Source organism: Syngnathoides biaculeatus, chromosome 14 (assembly GCF_019802595.1).
Source record: "Syngnathoides biaculeatus isolate LvHL_M chromosome 14, ASM1980259v1, whole genome shotgun sequence".
NCBI classification, from domain to species: domain Eukaryota; kingdom Metazoa; phylum Chordata; class Actinopteri; order Syngnathiformes; family Syngnathidae; genus Syngnathoides; species Syngnathoides biaculeatus.
The window spans coordinates 16,147,333-16,169,712 of record NC_084653.1 but is presented as its reverse complement, the minus strand read 5'-3'; the positions used below and the strand labels follow the sequence as shown (position 1 = coordinate 16,169,712).

The window sequence follows — 22,380 nt, the reverse complement described above, 5'->3', positions numbered from 1 at the left end:
CCCTCAGAAGTCCTCTAGGGTCAAAGCACTCATCCGTTCATTTGATTTTACAATTTATTGAAATAAACAGTTATTCATTTTCATGTGGATTAAATGATGCAGTCCTTTTGTGGTTTTGCCTGAGATGAAGCTTCACGTTGTCGTTGAGAGTTGATTTCAGAAGAATTTATCCAAGCACGATGTGGAATATCCAAGCAGGAATCTGTCACAATATTATAGATATAGTGCGTTGGAGTCGGGGCCAGGTAATGTTGGAATCATTGCTGCAAGAAAAAAAATACACATTACCATTAGCTCTTAAATGCAACATGAGTCATGATTGCATTTGACGCATAATGCTTTCTATTTCCCTACATGCTGTACAGATAATTCTTTATAATGATTATAAATGGCAATTGCCTTCATAATTCACTCCATATGAGAACGCTATTCCCATAATGTTTACAACATGTATAATGTGATTATGGGGACAAATCACTTTCATTAAAACAAATTTCACAAAGCACTTGTTATATTTATGGGTCATCGGCAGGATTCTTTTATCTAATTAGAAAAAAGCGTGATTGTGTTGTTGCCGTTGACTCATAACGCCTTGAAAAGATTCCCTTAATGCAAAAATCCGGCAGTGGATCAGTCCTATGGTAGATAGAAAACAAACAACAAAATAATCTTTATCCTTTGATGTACCTTCCTAAGCATGGTGGAACATTTACTTTCTGTTTGCTTGGAAACAACTAGTTGGGTCTCTGGTCAGGTCTGCCCACCCATCAAGTGTGAAATTTCACAACCATGTACATTTTTTGTTGTGTAAGTACAGGGTGTCCTCGGGTTAAGATGACCTCGACCCAAGATGTTTCGACTTTACAATGCCCATGCCCCGTCCGCCATTTTGTCAGGCTAATGCTTGTCTGTGTTTGTGTGCCAGGAGTATCTCTGCATTTTTTGCCCCACCTTTTTATACGTTACCACCTCAAAGAAGAAAGCGGTGTCTTTTAGCGATGCTTCTGCAGCCAAAGAAAATCAATTCCCATGGAAATGAAGCTCAAGATCATAAAAAGATTGGCGAAAGGAGAGACACCAACGGCACCAAGGCTTCAATCGGTCGACCGACATTATTAAAGACAAAGCCCATATTTTAGCGCATGTGAAGTGTTCCGTTCCTAAGTCTAATACAATGATCACAAAATAAGGTTCTTTGATACTTGTCGAGATGGAGAGGACTGAGGACCAGGTTCCTTCGCAATAGCTAAGCACAGCCTCCCCTTCTACTTCTCCATCCACCTCTCAGGCAGTAATGCCAAGTACATCATCTTATTTCAATGTATTTGTTTTCTATACAAAGTATTTTGATGTAAATTCTAACTTTAATGGTTGAATCCGACTGAAGTCGAAATTTGAGTTAAGTCGCAACTGTAGGAACGGATCTCAGTTGTAGACCGGGGACTCCCTGTATTTCTGAAAATCTGTCCACAAACGAGGGCATTATGAATTTTGCACATTACATAACACCACCATTAAACTCCTTTTCTACGGCCGTGGCTTCAAAGTCATTGGCGTGGGAAATCTGCACACTGAGACACTATCGTGTCAAAGGCAAAAGGTAAGCAGAGCTGCCATGAGTTTTGTTGGATATACACACATGTTGGCTTTTCATTGAATTTCTACAGACTGGTCGGATTGTCATATGTACTACTTCGCAATGATGTTCAGAGTTGATTAGTCACTAATCTTGTGTCTTCTATTTCTGAATGTGATGAGGGTCAAGCAGGACTCTAAAAAACGTTTTGTTCCTAAGTATCAGAGTGACAAGAAAATGGGAAATTATTACACCCCACATGAAGAGGTTGAAGATGATTTGACAATACCTCAAATTCCCATCTTGCCATCGTGGGCCCAGAGCGAGGACAGCCAGTTTAGCCAAATTATGCAAATGTTACCTGGCTGCAACAGAAGAAAACACTTTATTTATATATGTCAGGCTGGAAACACCACAGCAGGCAATTCCTTCACCACGCCCACATTCATGGTGTTCTAACTTGTCGGTCGGTGTACTGTATATGGATTTATGCAAGGAAATCCCTTCTCTATCCCTGTCATAGTGCAAGTTTTGTTCTTAAAAAAAAAATCCAGGGATAATGTCAAATTTATGTGGGTACATTCCTGGAATTGGTTGCGTTGGGAGTGGGGTGCTGAGTTGGGGGGGGGGGGGAATCACTCGACCTCATTTTGAGAACTACTGCTCTAAAGATTAAAAACAATTTTCTCAAGGACGGCTGCTTGACGTTCATTTACTGGCTTATTATAAGACTGGCAGTGGGTTCTAAAAATTGCTCCATCTGTCCAATAAGACTTTTTGGGTAATTGCTTGCACAAATGAACCGCTTGCTGCGCTTGAGGTCATCCACCTCATACCATGCAGGGGTCTCACTCTCATTCCCCCCAAGTGTATCTTGCCAGGATTGAGTTGCTTACAGGTGCCGACATACCCTTGCTCATGAAAAAACTCCTCGTGTTTGTGTTCTTCTGGACTCAGCAGGATATGTGACTCACAAATACGCAGGCACACACACACACACACCACAGGGGTGTTGTGGTATGACCACATAATTAAACTCATATAGAAAACACATCGCTTATAGAGTGTTAGACGAAAAACACGGAACAATAATAATCTTATTTATGTTTGATGATTTGAGTCCAGGTCCTAATACGTTTCATTTGATGTTCAATTATAGTACATGTGATTATGATGACACATTTTAGGTTTGGCTTGTAAATTCATTCATAAGCACACACAGAAGTACAGGTACTCACCATTTGGAGACTTTTTCTTCTTTTAGTATGAAAAATCTACTTTAAAAATAATCCACATCTAATGAGGTTGTGTCATGAAGTTGTCATTTCACATATAAAGATTAAAAAGATCTCCTCATGCAACAAAAATATTTTCAAAAGTATAACCAGTCACATCGTCATATGCACATTGTTCTTATAGTAGGATTTAAAAAGGCAGATTTATCATCCTGGAAGTTATTATTCCTCTTTCTTAGAGATTGTATGTGTCCAGTGATGAGCGTTCTGGTTGAAAGATGAAGAGGAGGAGTAGGCTCTTAGTTCCAGGTGGCGCACAGGCAGCTGAACGTCTCACAAATGTGCGTCTCGGTCCAGATGGAGTGCATAGGTCCCTCCTCCAAGACCCCTCCCACCTGCACCCCCCACTCCCCACCCTCCCCACTCCTCTTCCAGGGCTCCACGCTCCATAAACTGAATATTTCCGTCTGGATGTGACTCAACAAACAATCAAATCTATCTGGAACACAAATGGGGAAAAGCACAAAAATAAAATGTGGTATTCCTGCAAGAATCGTCTCAAGAATAGTTCTTTATTTAAGGGATATGCTAAAGAAACTTGAGAATTTCATGTCTCGTGTTCAAATATTTAGGTCTTTGGAATCCCTGCCTACCGATCAAGTGGGAAGTGAAACAACCAAGTTAATCTTATCTGCCTTTTCAAGAAACTTTGCCTTTTCCATTTTCCAGAAATGACTGGGTTTCCGTCTAATTAATTACAATTGGGAGGAATGGTGGCTCACCTTGAAAGCGTTGACCTCACAGTCCTGAGATCCTGGGTTCAATCCTGCCTGTGTGGAATTTGCATGGTCTACCCGTGCCTGCGTGGGTTTTCTCTGGGCACGCCGGTTTCCTCCCACATCCCAAAAACATGCATTAATTGGAGACTCTAAATTGCATGTGTATGTGAGTGTGAGTGCGACTTGTTTGTCTTCATGTGCCCTACGATTGATTGGCAACCAGATCAGGGTGTACCCCCCTTCCTGCCCGATGACGGCTGGGATAGGCTCCAGCACTCCCATGACCCTCATGAGGATAAGTGGCAGTAGGGTTAGGGTTAGGGTTAGGGGTTAACCCTAACCCTAACCCTAGGTGTGATTGTGAGTGTGGCTGTTTGTTTCGATGTGCCCTATGATTGCCTGGCAACCAGTTCAGGTTGTACTCTGTGTACCCTGCCTCCTGCCCGTTGACAGCTGGGATAGGCTCCAGCACTTCCTACGACCCTTGTGTGGATAAGTGGCTAACAAAATGGATGGATAATTACTACTGAAGCTTTCCAAAATCTAGCCCATTTTGCCTTTGAGAGTATCCACTTCAATCTTCAAAAATGAGGAACTTTGTTTTTTGTGATGTCTCCTTTTGACAAACTCTATTTTCTATGGCTATGGTTAGCATGATTCATTTGCAGTCTGGAGGAAGAAGGCCAAATCATGTTCTGGAGGGACTCTCTACTGCTAAAAGTTTCTGGAAACTTTTTTAATATAGAGTCACATTTGCTAAATTGGCAACACTGAGTACCTATCATATGTACATTGACAGGTACGGCATTTTAGATTATTATTCATCAGTTACATACATTTTAAGATCTCAATCGCGCTAGGCCACGTTGATGAGGTTATCACATCATTTTACATCATTACGTCGTGCTCATTTTCAACAATATTTGCTAAAATGTCACCAGGTCATAAGTTGACATACAGCAATACAACAATCCGGTTAGCAATAGTTTTTATTCTTTTGTTCCGTTCATCTTTGTGATGATATCAAGCAATAATAATAAGTGAAAGAATGTCGAAACAAGAATCCAGCATTTTACAATGGGTCTTATTTTAAGTGTGTAGGTGTACCTAATATTGTGACCTGTGAGTATAACCGGGTTTTAGCTTACCCGCCGGAATAATCTTGGTTGGTGAAATTACATTTTCACTGACATCATCAATTATATTTGCACCTCTTGTGGGTTTATAAAGTAGGCCGCAGCTCGTATAGCTCCAGGAACTCTTGTTACAGTCTCATCCCTCATTGCTCCAGTTGGTGTTAATCATTATTATTTAATTATTTTGACAGGAATCAAGAATCAATTGTGGTCATAATATGGATATAATATTTGCATAAAAAAGTCATTCCTGGCCAGAAAATTTTCGGTCATAAAAGAATAATTATGGGCAAACTATAGATTTATGGTATATGCAAAATACTCATTTGTGAATTCATTCTTTTTCCCATGAACAACTTGCAGGTGTAAATGAGCAAACGAAGTACAAGTTCCATGGAAACTGGGGTATGTCAGGTTTATTTTTGTATTATTTAAATGCCTGGAAGTAATTATGACTCCTTCCGTTTCCAGGCTTTCTAAAATGCCTTTGTCAATCATACAAATTTTAAAATTAATTGGCTTTTGAGTTTGCTTAGTACTAACCTCTACCTAACTATTTTTGGAGATGCTGCACTTTCCAGTTTGCTTTTCTTAACAGTCCAGCAGGAGTCACAGCTACTTTGTGGCCACAGGTTTGTTGACTATTTGGAACCAAAGTTTTGCCTTTGCGACTTATAAAAACTGTTTAATATCAGAACAAGCCGTGATGTGCTGTGATGATATACCAATGTTCAATATTGGTACTGGCTGTTACATACTGAACGTTACATAAAAAATATGGCTTAGGTTCACATGAGTGAAAACAGTATAATTTCTTGTCTGTTTTATTTTAGTAGATTATTTTGATTGGGAATGAGAAGGGGAAAATGTTTTTACCGCAGTTTCTTGATAAACAATACAGATGTCAAAGCATCACGAATTATTGAGATATCAAAGTCAATTTTCCATTTCCATTTCCATTTTTCCATCCTATGTCCCCTTTATCTTACAAAAATGTTGTGCATTTCATTTGATTTGTACAAATTTGCACATACCTCTAGGTCCATCATCCACTCTGTCAGCTTCAAGACAGACCAAAGCAGGCCAAATAAAAATGAAATTATTAATAAGATATGGTTTCAAGTCAAATAGAAATTCACAACGTGCCACCGGCAGTTAGAAATTTATCTCAAGATACATCAGCTGCTTTACAATGTCTTATTGCCTTGAAGGGTGTGGGGGTGTCAAAGCAGGGATCACGGCTTTGGCTATACACCATGCCACAGCCTGATAGAAGAGAGCGAAGGTCAGGGAAGTGGAACACATCTGTTGCAGTTGCATTGCAGACTCCTCGCATTTGCCGCCAAAGACATCCTACAACCTTTTCCGTCACCAACGTGGGCCAAATTTCAACGCAACAAACAAAAGCCCCCAAGGTTGGGAGGTTGCATCTAGATGCCTATCAGCAAGAAGTACATCAATGTATTCATTTATTGAGATTAATTCCGCCACAGTAGGACTTCCACAGTGTCATTTTTTTTTTTTTTTTAATTTGTGCCTCTTCAATGACACTCGTGTGTATGGGGCCCACCATATCTGGAGTTATTCCACATTTGTCACGTGATTAACATCCCTGTGAAGTGTTTCTAATGACCCTGATTTATTTATATTATACACAGTTTGAGAACAGATTTGACTGGTCCTTGCCTGTGATTGCCCGCGGGATGACGACTAACGGCGCCAAACAGACAAACACATTCATCCAACTCAAGAGTGGAGAGCCAGGGGAGATCGCTCGCTGATGTATGACCAACTGGTTACGCTCAAAGACTGCATAAATATATTGCCGTTGTGATGTCCACCAATGGGGGCAGCACGTTGGTCCAATAGTAAGAATGTGGGCCTTGCTGTTCACAGATCCGAATCTGTTGGTTTGCATATTCTCCCTGTGCTTCGTGAGTTTTTTTCCCCCAAAACGTTAACTGACCGACATGTAACCCTAATGAGGAAAAACACAATTCAAAATGGATGTCCAGTTGTTCACCAACAGCGTACGAACAAATCAATGTGAGGTTTCCGCTATTGATTTTTGGCGTATAAATAATTGACGCATTAGTGATAGCTTCCATTGGTGGAAGCCAATTTCCAGTTGCCATGGACACAGCTTTACAGATTTGGTCCTGTCCTTTAGTACTACCAATTGCAGCCCCAATCACACGTTGACTCATTTGTGTTCCATTTAACATAGAAAATACTCTATTTATTATTTCCGCTGGTCAAATTTGCTCATTTTTTTCTGTACAACCTACTGTATCCTCAACAATTTTGAGCTTCCAGACATAATTTTGTTTTCTTTTTGTAACACCCTAAGATGTGACAAAATGTCTCCATAGCCCTGCCTACTAGGAAAGTAGTAATTGTTTTAAGTATGAATACTTAAATTATTGTCTATGTTATGTTACATCTTGACTGCTTTAAGATTTCTTTTATCCCAGGTAGGATTTTAGCCTGGGTTCTTCCCACTAATTAGCACAGTCCTCTGTCCACTATCCCAGTCCTCTCCTCTGTGGAGTTTGCATGTTCTCCCCAAACCTGTGTGGGTTTTCTCCAGGCACTCTGGTTTCCTCCCATATCCTAATAACATGCATGGTAAGTATGAATTTGAGTGTGAATGCTTACTTTCCACCCTGCAATTGGCGACCACTTCAGGGTGTACCCAGGCATCTCCCCGCAGTTAGATCAAAATTAGAATCACCTTTATTTGCCAAGTATGTAAAAACAAGGATTTTTTTCTCTGATAGTAGGAGCCACTCTAGTACACCTCCCTGTGACTTCCTACTTCCAGTGGAATTTGAGTAAAAAGAGGTTTCAGCATACCTAGCATACACATACCGAAAAGCAGCCATTTATTGTACTGTTACAGACAGACTAATGGGGAAGAAAATAGTCTTAGCCCATATGTTACACTCATTTAGCCCTTTCTTAAGAGTCCTCTTTTAAATGCAGGTAACAGTTTTACCAACATTAATTCACACTGGCAATGTCCCAGAAAGCATGAGACGGTCTAATAACAGCAGACACTCGAGGTGAAGGTAAGGCGGAGAGGAGAAGCTTGATTAGCTGCCTTAATAAGTCTAGACTTAAGATGCGTTGACTTGTAACAACACACACTGTCTGCATGGTAAAACGTAAATTGGCCAAATGTGATTTATTTTCAGTTGTTGTGCGTATGGATTACTGGACTAATAGGCCCCGTAATATGAGAAATGGGAAAAATTAACTCATCACTTTTAATGCAAAGCTAGTCCACCATTTATTGTTTGTCCACAGGTGTAACTCATAATGGGTAGATTTAGCTCATTTACAAATTGAGCTAATACTTCTCAATGCAGTAAAATACCCAAAGAACAGTTACATTTATTATACAAGCATTTGTAAAATGATTATTATTTTTTTTGTCCTGTTCAGTCAAAAAGAATGGAGAGTCTGTAACTTTTTCTGGCGGAACAATTATGTGTCACATTGGAGTTTCAAGTTTTCATTTCAGTTTCATTGCAGTTTTTTTTCATATTACAAGTGATGATCAGTTGAACACAAGGTTTCTGGAAAAGGAAGAAAACAAGGACAAAAGTAAAAGTGTGATTTCTAAACAGAATGTGAAAGAAACTATATACAGTAAATAAATAAATCATTACGTATTACCAACAAAGAAACATTAAATGGTCTGGGGCTGTAGCGTGACAGGACCAGATAGGACAAGATAGGACAGGACAGGGACAGGAACAAAATCATATAGGAAAAGGGTCGTCAATATACACATTGAAGATGTGTTAGGTTTACCCAAGTAAATTATAGAACTCTATTTAAGAAACATTTAAGTGGGGAGATACACAAATAATTTTAACATTCAGAAGTTATTTGTCGCCACAAGTGAGTAGCCCCACATCTAGTGAAAGACTCCTGATGGGGTGTGCCTGTGGACACATTCCAGTGAATTGACACCATTTTACAGGCAGAAAGACTGACAGGAACGTCCCGTGATTGCTGTGCCTCCCCGATGGAGGCTGAGGACCCCACCCAATCAATCGAGGGCAGGATCAGGACCAGGGCCCTCTTGAGAGTCACTCAGTGGACTGGATGCGTCCCACACGGAGGGACCCAGGGTGGCCAATAAATTAGACAAAAAGTAAGAATCGGAAGAACAATCACTTTAAAAATGTTCCTTTCATCTCATTTTGGTTAAGGGCTCTTTAAATTTAGAATAAATGTAACAATCCTCGATGTCTTAATTTATAAATCACATAGATTCGATTGGACCATGTTACTTGAGCATTCTAAAAATTCTAAAAATGACTGCAATATTTCAACCCCATATTGTGTTAAATCTGATTCGAGTCATTTTCATACCAACCTTCTTTCATGATATAATATTACCTTTTCAGTACCATTACATTCCTGATGTTTCGTTGTTCTGGTTTATGTAGCATAACATAAAAACAATTGATGAATGAAAAATCACAATTTTGTGTTGATATTACTTCAATCCATGCCTTTTCTTTGTTTGTTTGTAGTAATTATTTAAAAGAAATATAAGTAAGCTCGGCCAGTACTAAATGGTCTCCTGCACCCAAGGAGCCAGCAGCTGTTTCCTTCAGTGTTTGGCATGGATCAAATACAGACCAAATGGAAGTATAAATATGTCCCTCTTTAGTTGCACAGCTGCACCGTACACAACTATGAATAACTGCTGATGCCCTGTGGCTGCAAGCTGTCAAGCGCATAGGTACACGTTTTGCACAGAAGTGACAAAATGTGTATCCGTCAATTTTGCGATAGCGATGATGCTCATTAGGGGAGGTGGAGCTAATGTCAGGTGACTTTTGTCGAGAGGTGGGTACGCCGACCAAGTGCAGCCACCAAACACTTTACCCATTTGAATTCAAGAAGCTTGTAATACTCAACTGCAACACTTGTCACAACCTGATGGGAGCACTATGAACAGAACTAAATAAGATGTGTTCATTCATTACGATCAATTAGGCTGGTCCAATGAACGCAAAATTGGAGCGATGCGCACAACCCAGATCCTTAAACAGGAATTGATTATGAAAAGAAATCATCTATAATACTTAAAATGTTCCAAAGTGTAACCTATGCTTTGCCTGCACATCGATCCTACTATTCTATTCTTCTTTCGCTTGATCATTATAAAAGAAGGCGTGAGACTTCAGCGTTAACCTTGACCTGTAAACAATGTCAGTTATTAATCTCTGTAATGAGGCAAGGAAGTAGGACTGCGCAACCCGAATAACTCGTTACTCTTTTCAGATGAAGTAGACCATATTTTTAGGGACTTTTGAGACAAAAACCTACAGGAGCAAACTGCGGTTTAGGAAAGCGTTTTCCCCACAAACATGAGTTATTTATCAGTTTGAAGACTATATTGTCACAAAAGGAATGTTTGTTGAAAAAAAATAAATAAAGAAAACCCCTCCAAACTACTGTGTATTTTTCAACTAAAATGCAGCAGTTGCGCAGGAGTTTAATATTTAGCCATTTAAACACGTTTTACTCAAAAAAAGTAGTGTGTCATTACAAAAAGCCTACATTTGATCAAGAAATCCCACAGAAATGCAGCATTTCACGATTAAAAGAGTGAGTACAGCAAAAAAGATGCTGCGTTCCTCACTGAAAACACAATAATGAGGCAAAGATTGGGAGTGAGTGACTGTGTATCGTCCACATTTTACCCTTGCGTGGCAAAATCCTGAAAATCCTTCTCTGAATGTGTACTTCAACTATGGCTCTGACATCAAACTATCATTAAATGACATATCTTCTTCCATCATGTGGCAATTTAAGACTAAATGCAATCAGGGACACCGCTCGAAAGAGGACACAATCCACAGCCGGCAAATAGTGCTGCAGAAAGATGACCTGCAAGATGTTCATTTAGTGAACGGCAGTAAGACTTGCCAAGTCGTATTGTCATTTGTGCATTCACTGACATCCAACGCTGCACTAATAAGCGAAAGCAAATTCAATTCCATTAGCAAAGGTATCTTTTACTGACTCTTACGTCAACCTGCTTAAAGTTGGACCGTTCAAAAAATATAACAACAACGTTTGTTTTTGGGAGGCTGAAAATGCAGTTTATGTAGTTAAAATGGGTTTCCCTGCAAATGCTGGAAATGGTGGACACTTGTTTCTTTATTTTGTCTTATCTACGAATCGTACAAACACGCTTCTCTATTCAGTTCAGAACAGATTAAAAAAAAGACGAGTAAAATACTCCAGACTCTAAAATGTGCATACTGGACACCCAAGTACAAAGTCAAAATGCAGTTTCACAGTCAATTTACAAGAACCCCTTGGTGGCGTTGATAGTCCATAAAAGTAACATGTCGGTTGTTATTTCTTTAAACTAAGACTTAACTAGCGTTGACGATACCCATCTTGATCGTTTAGCATAATGAATGCAAAACTTAAAGTGTATCAAATATCCTCAGTTCACCCTTTTGTTAATACTATATTTTTTTTTATGCAGAGTTAGAATCTGAATTCTATTGTGAAGGAAACCTCTTTATTTTTCAATTAGCGGCTTAAAATGATCCCACATTGCTGTATTCACCGAAAAAGGACGAAAACGAAGCGGAAAGGAGTAGGAACGTGATGTCATCACCGGTGTCTACAATGGCGAGCATTGGAATACATTGTAAGAACGACGATGAATTTTCCGATATTTCTTGCAATGAACACAATTCTGAATTCCAAAGATGGTGAAGAATATGTGCTTTATAAAGGTGTTAAAGGTTATCAATTTAAGCCAGTTAGACAGCACACACATTTGAATGCAGAAGAAAATGCCGAGCAAGCAGTCAGACGCGTTGTGCAGGATATGCCTCGTGTTGGAAACAAAGACTGGTAAGCATCTATGCAGTTTTTGTTTGGTTTAGTTAGTCATAAACTGATAAATAGTAAAGGCTGAGATATCCTGAATGCATCTATGAATTTTTTCGTCTTGTTTTAAAATTATCCAAACACCATGTATTTAGTAAATAGGTATGCGACCACCCGGCCGTTCATTGACAGTGCGATGGATCTGCCTGTACTTGTATGAGAACCTATCTGCAGTACGATGTGCGTCACTAATTTGCATGTACAAGGCTCGTTTATCATCACACCAAAACAAACAGAAGATAATAACATAGTCCACAGTCTAAGTTGTCACAAATAAGGATTTCAATGAACGAAATCCGTTTAAAATGTAATGACGTTAATTTGAGAGCAATAGCTGGTGATATCCTGCTTTGCTATAAATACAATTTCACGTGGTAAACTGATGCCATAACCAGACAGTACCAGACGCACAATTGCAGGTCCACTTGGAGTGACGTACGGGGCTCTGCCCCCGAAATGAGTCGTTTTTCAGACACGGGAAACTAGTTCAAAGTTCGTGGACTTTAATTCATAAACACTTATATTTTTTGGTAAAAACATCAAAAAGGTTTTGCATTTTATGGTAAAGTTGAAAATATATTTTCGTCTAAATAAGATAATTTGTGTTTGAAATTAGACATTACAAACACTTTAAGAGTTTCCCGCTTTCATTACTACTTACATAGTACTTTTACAGGAGAATAGGGGTTACTAAACCAAACGCTTTAGAGCCATAAAACGTGTTCCCATAGTTTTGCTAAAGTTGAGAACTCGGGAGAAAAAAAAATAAAAGCTAAATTAGCTCATAATAACAACTGAAAAAATATATCTTCTTATCATTTTTCAGATTAGAAGGTGGATGTTTGCACAGCAGAAGCTTTTCTTTTTTTTTTTTTAGGTCAACAGAAGAAAACACATTTACAACCAATTCTTTAATGAGATAACAACATCAAATAATTCTCTAAAATCAGGCCTCAGATTGGTAATATTAAATCTGCGGTTGTTGGTGTTGTTCATCTGCCCTGGTTCTCCATCTTCCTGCGCTCTCTCTCTCTCTCTCTCTCTCTCTCTCTCTCTCTCTCTCTCTCTCACTCTCTCTCTCTCTCTCTCTCTCTCTCTATTTTTTGTGTTCTAGTTCCCAGTATCTGAATCGTAATCTCATTCACGGTTGACTTTGAATCTCTATTTACATCCTTTTTATATCGAGATGTCATTTGCAAAAGTTGTAAAAAAAATACATGAAATTTCAACAAGAAGGAGCAAGTATCCTGTTTCAAAAGTAGGGAGCATGAATAAAAAAATTCTCAGAAATGTACATAAGTAAAGAACAGATCCTCAAAAAGTGTCTACAAAAGTATTTGTATTTAAGTATAGAACAAAAAGTAGTTGAAATTTTTAACTTCTGATCACAGGTGTAAACATTACTTTCATTAAATTCTAAAAGTCAAGTCCAGTATTAACCAACTAGTTTGGTTATGTATTATGACCAGTACCACAGACAACTACTGGCCTTGGTGGCATATATATATATATATAAATTTATATATATATATATTCACTCATTTTTTCTGTAATAATTTCAGGAACATTGCCATCCGTACAAAAGTATTCATTGTGTAGGATAGTAACTTTAAGCATTACTCATGATTTAGAAGGCAACCTTTTAATCCCTTCTATTTATTTATTTATTTATTTATTTATTTATTTATTTGTCTAACTAGAAGAATATGAAAGGAAAGGGCAAAGTCAAGGAAAAAAAAGGACTCCGATTTTATTTTCTCTTTACAAAACAATCCATCAACCTCAATAAATAGACATCCACAGAGATGTTTAAAAAAAAAAACATGATCGTACGACATTTCTCAAACAACCGAGACGTTTTCCTGCTCCTATTTAATAGATATGACAAGAGCAGCAGTTGTGCAGAAGATGTTGGACTTACATGAAAGGGTGAGCAAAGGCAATGCACATCTTTGCAAATTAGTCAAATTGACTTAAGTCTCAAGACGTGTATGATGCACATTTTGGGTCATCCGGAGTTGTAAGATGGGGTGGGGGGGGAACAGATTTCAAAAGCACATCTGCAAAGCAACTGGTAACAGACATCAGCTTTACAATCACCCGGTGTTAATAATAAATTTTGAATCTTTATGGAATTGCGAGTTAAGGTTAAGGCTTACTAAAAGTGAAGTCAAGGTAAGATTTACCCAAAAATGTGCAATCGTCGGTCACAAAAGTAACAAATTTGTTGAGTAATCATTAATCATTAGTAGCTGCCTGCTCTTAAACTGGTTTTGGAGTCCACAAAATTGTTCAATAACATTTTTGTGTTCAATTTGTTGAATCCAGTCCCTTCAGAAGCCTAATACTTTGTATTGTGCCGATATGTTCTGATCAATCAGTCGCTACTATTTCCAAGTTATTCCCCACTCACAACTGGCAATTCCATTTTCTGGCATCTGTTCCATGCTTGCGTGTACTTTGCACCCAGATTCCTCCTATTCTTCCTTGTCCCAGACTCTTTGCTCCCATCCTCAGGCATGTCTGCCACAATCAATGATATCATTGCATCACAACCGGTCTGCCCTCCAACTGGAAATCTAACATATTTAATTATTGAGACTGTTCCTCAAATGAAGCTTTGTCTCAGGCCGTGTTGTTTGATGACAGGTTTGTGGTGCAATTTTTCATGAACAGAGACATTTATGGCACCTTGTCACTTTTAAGCTTATACATGCTGCTGTAGGGTACTAAACTTGAGAGTGTGACATCTGAAACCTGGCCTCGATGTCCTAAAATGTACAACGTACCTCGGTGCATTCCACATATCCACTTGAACTTTGAAAGTCGACCCTTACAAAACATTGTAACGGTCCAATTTATGGCTGTTAACGTAGTGAAAGCTTTCCATTGAACTATATTGCCCTTCTTTTCTGTTGTACGTGTCACCAGAGATCTTGACCTGATTGCAGTGGATCGAAAAAGGGACAAAGGGTACCAAAGTGATGCTTCAGCACCTTCCCCATTCGCCCTGCCAGTCAACGAAAATCACCCAGACATCAGATTCTGTCACACCACTTGTTTGTGAGAGACATGTGCTGCTACATTTAATTGCATCATGGTTGTAGAAACACAGTCGCTTCCTTTGTGATTTTAGCTTAATTTCACTGCTGATTACAGAATCCCATCCTTAATGCACAGAGTATTTTAAAAAGAAAGGAGGAATTTACAATAGGAACATCCTGACATGCTGCACAGTGCCCTCTATGGGTTTGAGGTGCAAATACGACAAATTACCTACAAATTACCTGAGGCAAAAGTGCAGTGACAACGCCACGAGCCTTTACATCACTGCAACAATGCAGTATAATCTCTTGGCATGTAACACTGGATTTACATTGCATGGTACAAACTACACGATTCATATTCTTTTTCCGTTTGTCTCTCAAGTAGCACAGTTGTGATACGCGTCACAGAAAAAAATGCCAGGGATCTTCGGCTTGGAATCAGGCTGCCTCCAAAATGTGTATGACACAAATTTGATTATCATCAAATGTCAGCTGATGCAACTGCAACTAAATGGCCAAATCGGATAGATCTCTTCAATCGGTGACGTTAATACTGTACATCAATGTCTGCCCCAAAAAAAATCCTCACGCAGGTCACGAGCCTGTTGGAGCATAACCCGGACAATGCTGGGCAAGAGATGGGGCACACCCTGGACTGGTCGCCATCATATCGCAGAGCACATACAGTACAAACAAACAACAACACTTAAGGGGAAATTTCAAGTTTTCAATCAACCTACCGCGGACGTTTTTGGAATGTGGGAGGAAACCCGCTTATGCGGCGAAAACCCGGGGAGAACATGCAAACGCCACACAGGCGGGGCAAGATTTGAACTCGGGACCTCAGAACTGTGTGGCACCTGTGCTAAACGTGTTTCTGGCTGTCAAGTATCAACCTAAGAAAATATATAAAACCACAGATGACTGTTGCTTGCTTCCAACCAGCTTGACATTTGACACCAAATCGAATTCTTTAAATGTTCTACTTCACATACACCAGCCCTTATCTGTATTTTCTCCTATACGCATATTTCAACATTACTAACATGACTCAGTGTTTTGTGTTATTGGGTGAACAAATTGGCTTTTGTTGGCATGCATTTAGATTTCTGTTTTCACCGCATGACAGCAAATGCCAGGTATCATTTAACCCTCCTGACCCATTTTAATCCCTATGCTTTGTTTTCTTCTTCTGATTATATTCTATACAGTAAATAACAGTCAATACAGTATCATACAGTAAAATAACAGCTTATCTGAAAAAAATTGCAAATCCAGGACATATAAGTCAGAATAAAACCTTTAAAATGTAGGTGACAAATAAGGTGGTTATAACGAAAAGTATACTGAAAGTGAATTACAAAACAAGACGTTTTAAGGACCAAATAAAGGTGATTGTACATAGGGGTAAACAATCTCATACTGTATTTACAGCAAATGTCGATATCACTTAAATATCAAGACGATCTAATACAGGGTAGGCAATTAACATGGTATAGTAACATTATCTCAAGGTGTGCCATGTGCTGCACACAGACAAGATGGATAGAAATTAGAGGGTGAACATTCCAGTGACTTTGGAACAGCACAAATGAAAAACAAAAATAAACACGAGGTGTGAAAGAATATGTGTATTGGAGGAGAGGTTATACCACAGCAGCTCATTATGTGCCTGTTTTTTTTCTCCACACAACCCCCTTTTGCTCTTTTTTTTAATTCTTTAATTTAACAAAGTGTGGCAAAAAATACAAATGGAAACATTAGTAAAAATATGTAAATACTGTCTGCTGATTTATGCTAAACTTTGAATATTATAATAATAATTAGACATGCTCTGGGTCATTGTTGTTGTTCCTGAGACACAATAGGTTTACTTAACTATATAACTATTAGCTACACAATTTATAATCAATTTTAGCAATTCATAGTTTGTTTTGTTTTTGCTTTCAATCTCTAATTTGTTTTGACTGAATGCTCTTAAACTGAATTTTAATGATGAAACGTTTTCAGTGTTGATGAAGAAACTCACAGGTCACAGCAGTAGTTCACGGATTTAAAATAAAACACCAAAAATCCATTTGAATTTTCCAAACAGGTACCAAATTAATTTACTTTAGTTTCTCAGCAGAGGGTGATTTACATGAGTAAATAAAAACAAATGTTTCACAAAATAAAGATGTGGTCCACTTTCGTCCTAATAACAGCAATAAATACAAATAAAGGCGCCTTACAGGCTTCATATAACAAATGGAAATATAAGTAAATCTAATTTCGTGGGGTAATACTTGTAATAGTTGGGGTAATATTTGTCGTAGGATTGGGGCGGGTGGTTGGATGTAAGTGAAATCACAGCCGATTTTCGGAAGGCCACTTCAGGATGTAGTCATTGACGAGGGGTCGTTCCACATGGCGGCCACGTCCCGGAACCTGCCGTTGGAGTTATAGGAAACAATAATAATGATGATGATGATAATAACTGTTTTATTGCAGCTTTCTAATCAAATGAGGAGCTTTACAAGAATAGTCCATACAAACTGTAAAATACAAGAGGAAAAGTAATTCAGAAACCATCCATCCATCCATTCATCCATCCATTTTCTTTGCCGCTTATCCTCACAAGGGTTGGGGGAGTGCTGGAGCCTATCCCAGCTGCCAATTCAGAAACCATTGCAGTATTTTTTTAAGGGAAGCAAAAGCTGGTTAACTCTCCTTAGCTTATTATTTGATTTACCTTTGTAAGTCAACACATGTTAAGCAATTAAACAGAAGAAAAAAGTAAAAAAAATACAAATTAAATTATAGTTTGGTGGTACTGGTGAAAAGGCAAAACAGTTTTACTATGACTATGATATAAGAAAAATAAAAAATAAAAAAAACACATGGCACCTTTCAACATTCAATTTACAAAGTTAAAAAAAAACACAATATTTTCTTTGTTTTAATTTAAAACACATTTTAACGAACATGCAATGTCTATCAGTACATTCAAATTGTTACAATCCTAAACAAATAAGAGACACAGTTTCATTAAATTTTATTATATTAAAAAACTATTTTATATTGGAAGTGTGATATCTGATAATACAAACATGCGGTAACAATTTTAACTTTAAAAATATCCTCTGACAAACAGTGTGATGTTATATAAATAAATATAAATGTGCTGGATAGTGTGGCGTCTCGCAATATTTTAAATGTTCTTGGCTAAAACCTTTTGATGTGGATCATTTTTAATTTTATTATTTGGGTATGCGACGAGCAGTCGGCTAAAAGAGCCCCTCCCCAAGCCATACTTCGGACACTCTAGTCTTGCAATTTTGCATTACTTTCCAAATTAGCCAATATAATCGAGTTTTCGAGTGGTTACCTTGCATTGATGAGATACTGGGCGAGGCTGATGTTAGCGGGAGTCCCGGTGATGGTGATCTGACGCTCGGACGAGCCTTCGATGGCGTTTGCAATTTTGATCTGGGCCCCTGACATTTGTCGGATCTCGTTGATTTTCGTTCCTTGACGTCCAATGATGCAGCCTATGAGCTGGAATTACAGCAGGCAGGTTAGACTGTCACCAGAGTTTAATTATTCAAGGAAAGTGGCCAAATGAAGTTACAGTACAACTCCAAGTAGTTGACGACCCTATTTTTATGGATGCCTATATTCATATTCTAAACACAAATAATGTGAATACGTTACAAATGGCTTACAGATCATTTGATAAAAAAAAAAATACAAAAAAGCCCTTTAAGTGGACTTGTACATGCACTTAGTGTGAAGATGATCTTCACTCATAACTCGGGCTAACGTGAGCTCCTTCCCAACATACAAAGATTTAAGTCTCTCATTTGACCACTTTATTTAACCACTTCAAAAATACTTCCTTGATAACAATTACTACTTTTCCATTAGACAGTGCTTTGTCACCATCTTGTGTTATCTTCGAGCATGACAGAGAGAGCACAAAAATCCACAAGTAGGTAAATGTTCCAGCCAATTATCAATAGATTCCACAAACACAAATATGTACATTTATAACTTGCGAACCACTAACAGGGCCGTTTACTGTAAATGTTCTTAAAGTTGTAAATCAAATAGAACATCAGTGGAACTTTCGTCAAAATAGATTTTAGAAACCTTCCTCACATCATTAGGAATGGTGAGCTCATGTGTGCTGGCCGGTGGACTCGGATCCAAACCTGAAGAAAAGAAAACAACAGTTGAGAAGATAAAGCTCCTTAGCTTTTGAGCCCTTATTGAACATTTGTAGGAGTATACTTGTATCATGAGGAAAAATGGAGGTCTCGCTTTGTGACCACTTGAAGGGAGAGGAAGTTGCTAAACGCCTGCATCTTACAGTTGTTTTCTGATTTTCAACATGATCATCATAATCTTACCTGTGCTTTATTTCCTTGAAAGCACGAATGGACGGGTGTAGCTTTGCTTTCAAGGGTACATCATTTTGAATATTGTCTTATTAATTGCATGTAATTGCTTAGGTCTCTAGTGCCGAGCCACACATCGGTGTGAATTAGAAAAACCAATATAATGGTTTGTTAGCTAAAGTACATCTTTCCTAAAATATGTCAGTGAGTGATCACTTTTGTATTTTTCTAAGAAAAGAGTTTCTGGTGGGTACATACCCTGCAGATTCATCTTTGCAAAGCTACATCATGAGGCTTTGATAAGTGACATCCATACTATATTGCTCGGTGGAATTGTTGACTTGGCGGGAGTGAGTGGGTATTTGTGTTTGGTGACACTGTATGTCCTTGAATGTGCCAGAAACCAATAACTAATAAATCAGTGTCTTAGTAATGAAATACTGTCTCCACAAGGGAAAAGGCAGTTTATCCCGTCTTTGCGGATCTAGAGTGCACTTTTCTTTAGATTGTGCTCAACATGCAGCCACTCCTCAAAGCAGGGTAAGGGATGTGACGTGTGTTGTAATTTGGGGTATTTTGACAACATCTGCGACCTGGAAAGAAATTGGTGAGTAACAACCTTCCCTAACGTAATCAAAGAAAATGCTAGGAATAAGTCTGAATGCTCTCACAAAAATTACATTCCCTTCATGAATGAAAACGACATGCCCAAACTCCCTTTGTGGTAATAAATGATAAATAATATTAATAACAGCAACAATTAAAGACGGTTTTACAGTGCAGCGTCCCTGTAGCGTGTTGACTACATTTGAGGAGTTTTCTCTCCCAGGAACTGATGTTTATTTGGGAAAGTGTCTCTACGTGATTTGGAAACTGTCCAAAAAACATTACGTTGCTCAGGAAGACTTGCACACTCCCCCCACACCCGTAGCCCTTCAGTGGAGTGCTGGGTCAACTTATAACTTTTGTACATTGTTACTCCAGATGGCGAGGATCCTACAAGGAACAAGGGAATTTTATATTGTCCTAGAAATGACAAAAAGAATGTCGCATAGTTTAACTTTGTACATACATACTGTACTGTTTTCCTGCTGTCTCCAAATTAAGCTTAGGCTCTCTGCTATAGATTTAGCATTCCGCCCATCCTTTGGTGCATTTCTCCTTGCCTCAGGTGACTTATCCATTCACATTCGGGACACCTACACTGCCTCACAGACAGATGGAAATTGTAAACTTTTAACACCAACTCAGAGGACACAAGTGCAGTCGGTACTGGTAACTGAACTAAACATTTTTTTTAAATCACAGGAGAAAAGGCAGTTCCATGGATTATTACTAGATAAAACAAAACAAAACTGTGAAGCACTGGAGGTGTATGTGTGTGATTTGTGATTAAGTTGGGGGTGGCTGCTGGAAGGAGGAAGTGGAGTGTCCTGTTAAAGTCAGAATATGCAATTGATTGACTTCAAATCCAAACAGGTATTAGACAGTGGTAAAAAGAACTCAACCATTAACCAATACAAATATGCAGGTGTACACATATACTGACAATGGGGGTGAATTTGAGTGTCCCCTTTTTATGATCAAAGTCAGCAAAGAACCTTTTTATCTGTTTCTGAAAGATTATGCTGAACTATTATCTCGGATTGTTATGTGAGATGAGTGACTTTTTTATCCCTCCCAAATCTGTTCAGTATAATGATTGCAAAACCTGTTACTATTTCCAATTCTAAATCTTTATGTGTGTGGTCACCACCAAGTTTAACCAATCCACAAGCATCATGATTCTTCACCAGCCAGTTTGATGCATCCTGATTCTCCGAAACCACAAATAGAGAACCAAATTCTTGTGTTTAGTGTTTTCATAATAGAGTCCTCTCCTAACGTATTTGAATGTTAAAGTGCATTCTTTTTTTGTTGTTGCTGTATACTGAAGACATTTGTGTTTCAGAACAAAACATGAATATGGGATAAAAGTTCACATATCCAGACTTTATTAAATGGGTTTTACCTCCAGATGCATTAAACCACTTAAGACAGAGCACCTTTTGTCTGAAGCCACCCACTTTTCAAATGAGTAAAAAGTAGCCGAAGAGACATTATTTAATAAATGCAGGCCAAAAACAAGCACAAGCAATAAATCTAAAAGGCAACACAGAGGCAGCAATGAGAAATATTCATGAGTAACATGTTAAAATACGATTGCTCAACTTGAAAAGTGGGTGGCCTCAAACTAAAGCTGCTTTGTCCTGAGGTTTTTATGTTTTTTTTTTTAACACATCTAGATGTAAATACCATGAAATGTAAAGCAAAGCAAATGTATTCATGTAGAGAATGTCATACACAATGTGCTTTACATGATTAAAACCATTTAAAAGCAAAGAAATAACAAATTAAAACAGAATAAAAAATGTACTATTAAAACAGCATACAGTGGAAGTATTTAATACTCTAAAAAGCATATGAAAATGAGGAGTTTTTAACCTGGATATGGAAATGTTCACACTTCGGGCTGACATCACTTCTGTTGGCAACTTATTCCATTTGTGTGGAGCATAATAGCTGAATGCTGCTTCATCATGTTTGCTTTGGACTCTGCACTCCATTATTAGACCTGAGTCAGTTGATCTCAGAGCCCTACTGGGTTTGTATCCCATTAACATATCTTTCCTATATTCAGGACCTAAAACATTTAGTGATTTATAGACCATTAGCAGGACTTTAAAATATACTCCAAATCTGACTGGAAGCCAGTGTCAAGACTTTAGAATTGGAGTGATATTCAATGGCCGCTTTGTTCTGGTCAGAACCCGAGCTGCGCGGAAAATTACCACCACACCAGAAAAAATAAAAAAACTATGCGCTAATATCCATCTGTGGATCCATTTTCTATCCTGTGCATCCCCACCAGGGTCACGGGTATGCTGGAGCCCATCCTACCTCACTTACAGTTGGGGTTGGACATTGGACTGGTCGCCAGTCAATCACAGGCACATACACACAAATATACAGTAGATAAACAACCTTTCACATGCACATTAATTCCCACCTAAGAATAATTTCATCTTGAGTTACCTTAACATGCATGTTTTTGGAACTTGGGATGTATTAAACACCCACGATGTGTTACTCACCCACCGTGTAGCCATCTGCTAACATGTATCCCAAAAAGAAAAAATAAGCTTGCTTTTTTTTTTTTTAAATGGGGCCTTAATTTAATTTAAGTTTCCCAGATCATATCAAATAATTGAAGGGTGGAAAATGGAGGGAATAAAACAGCAGCCCTTGG

At 38.3% G+C, this 22,380-nt stretch overlaps 1 protein-coding gene across 3 annotated transcripts in view; it reads right to left on the bottom strand.

Moving 5' to 3' along the window:
• Positions 1 to 13,410: 13,410 nt before the first annotated feature.
• pcbp3 (poly(rC) binding protein 3) overlaps positions 13,411 to 22,380 on the bottom strand; it is a 47,666-nt gene continuing 38,696 nt past the window's right edge. For all 3 annotated transcript variants that reach the window (XM_061841877.1, XM_061841878.1, XM_061841875.1), the window contains exons 13-15: positions 18,853 to 18,905; positions 18,080 to 18,249; positions 13,411 to 17,139 (exon numbers count right to left, since the gene is read on the bottom strand). In XM_061841877.1, coding sequence (XP_061697861.1) covers positions 17,085 to 17,139; positions 18,080 to 18,249; positions 18,853 to 18,905 — 278 coding nt within the window. In that variant the 3' untranslated portion in view covers positions 13,411 to 17,084. The remainder of the gene's footprint in view (positions 17,140 to 18,079; positions 18,250 to 18,852; positions 18,906 to 22,380) is intronic.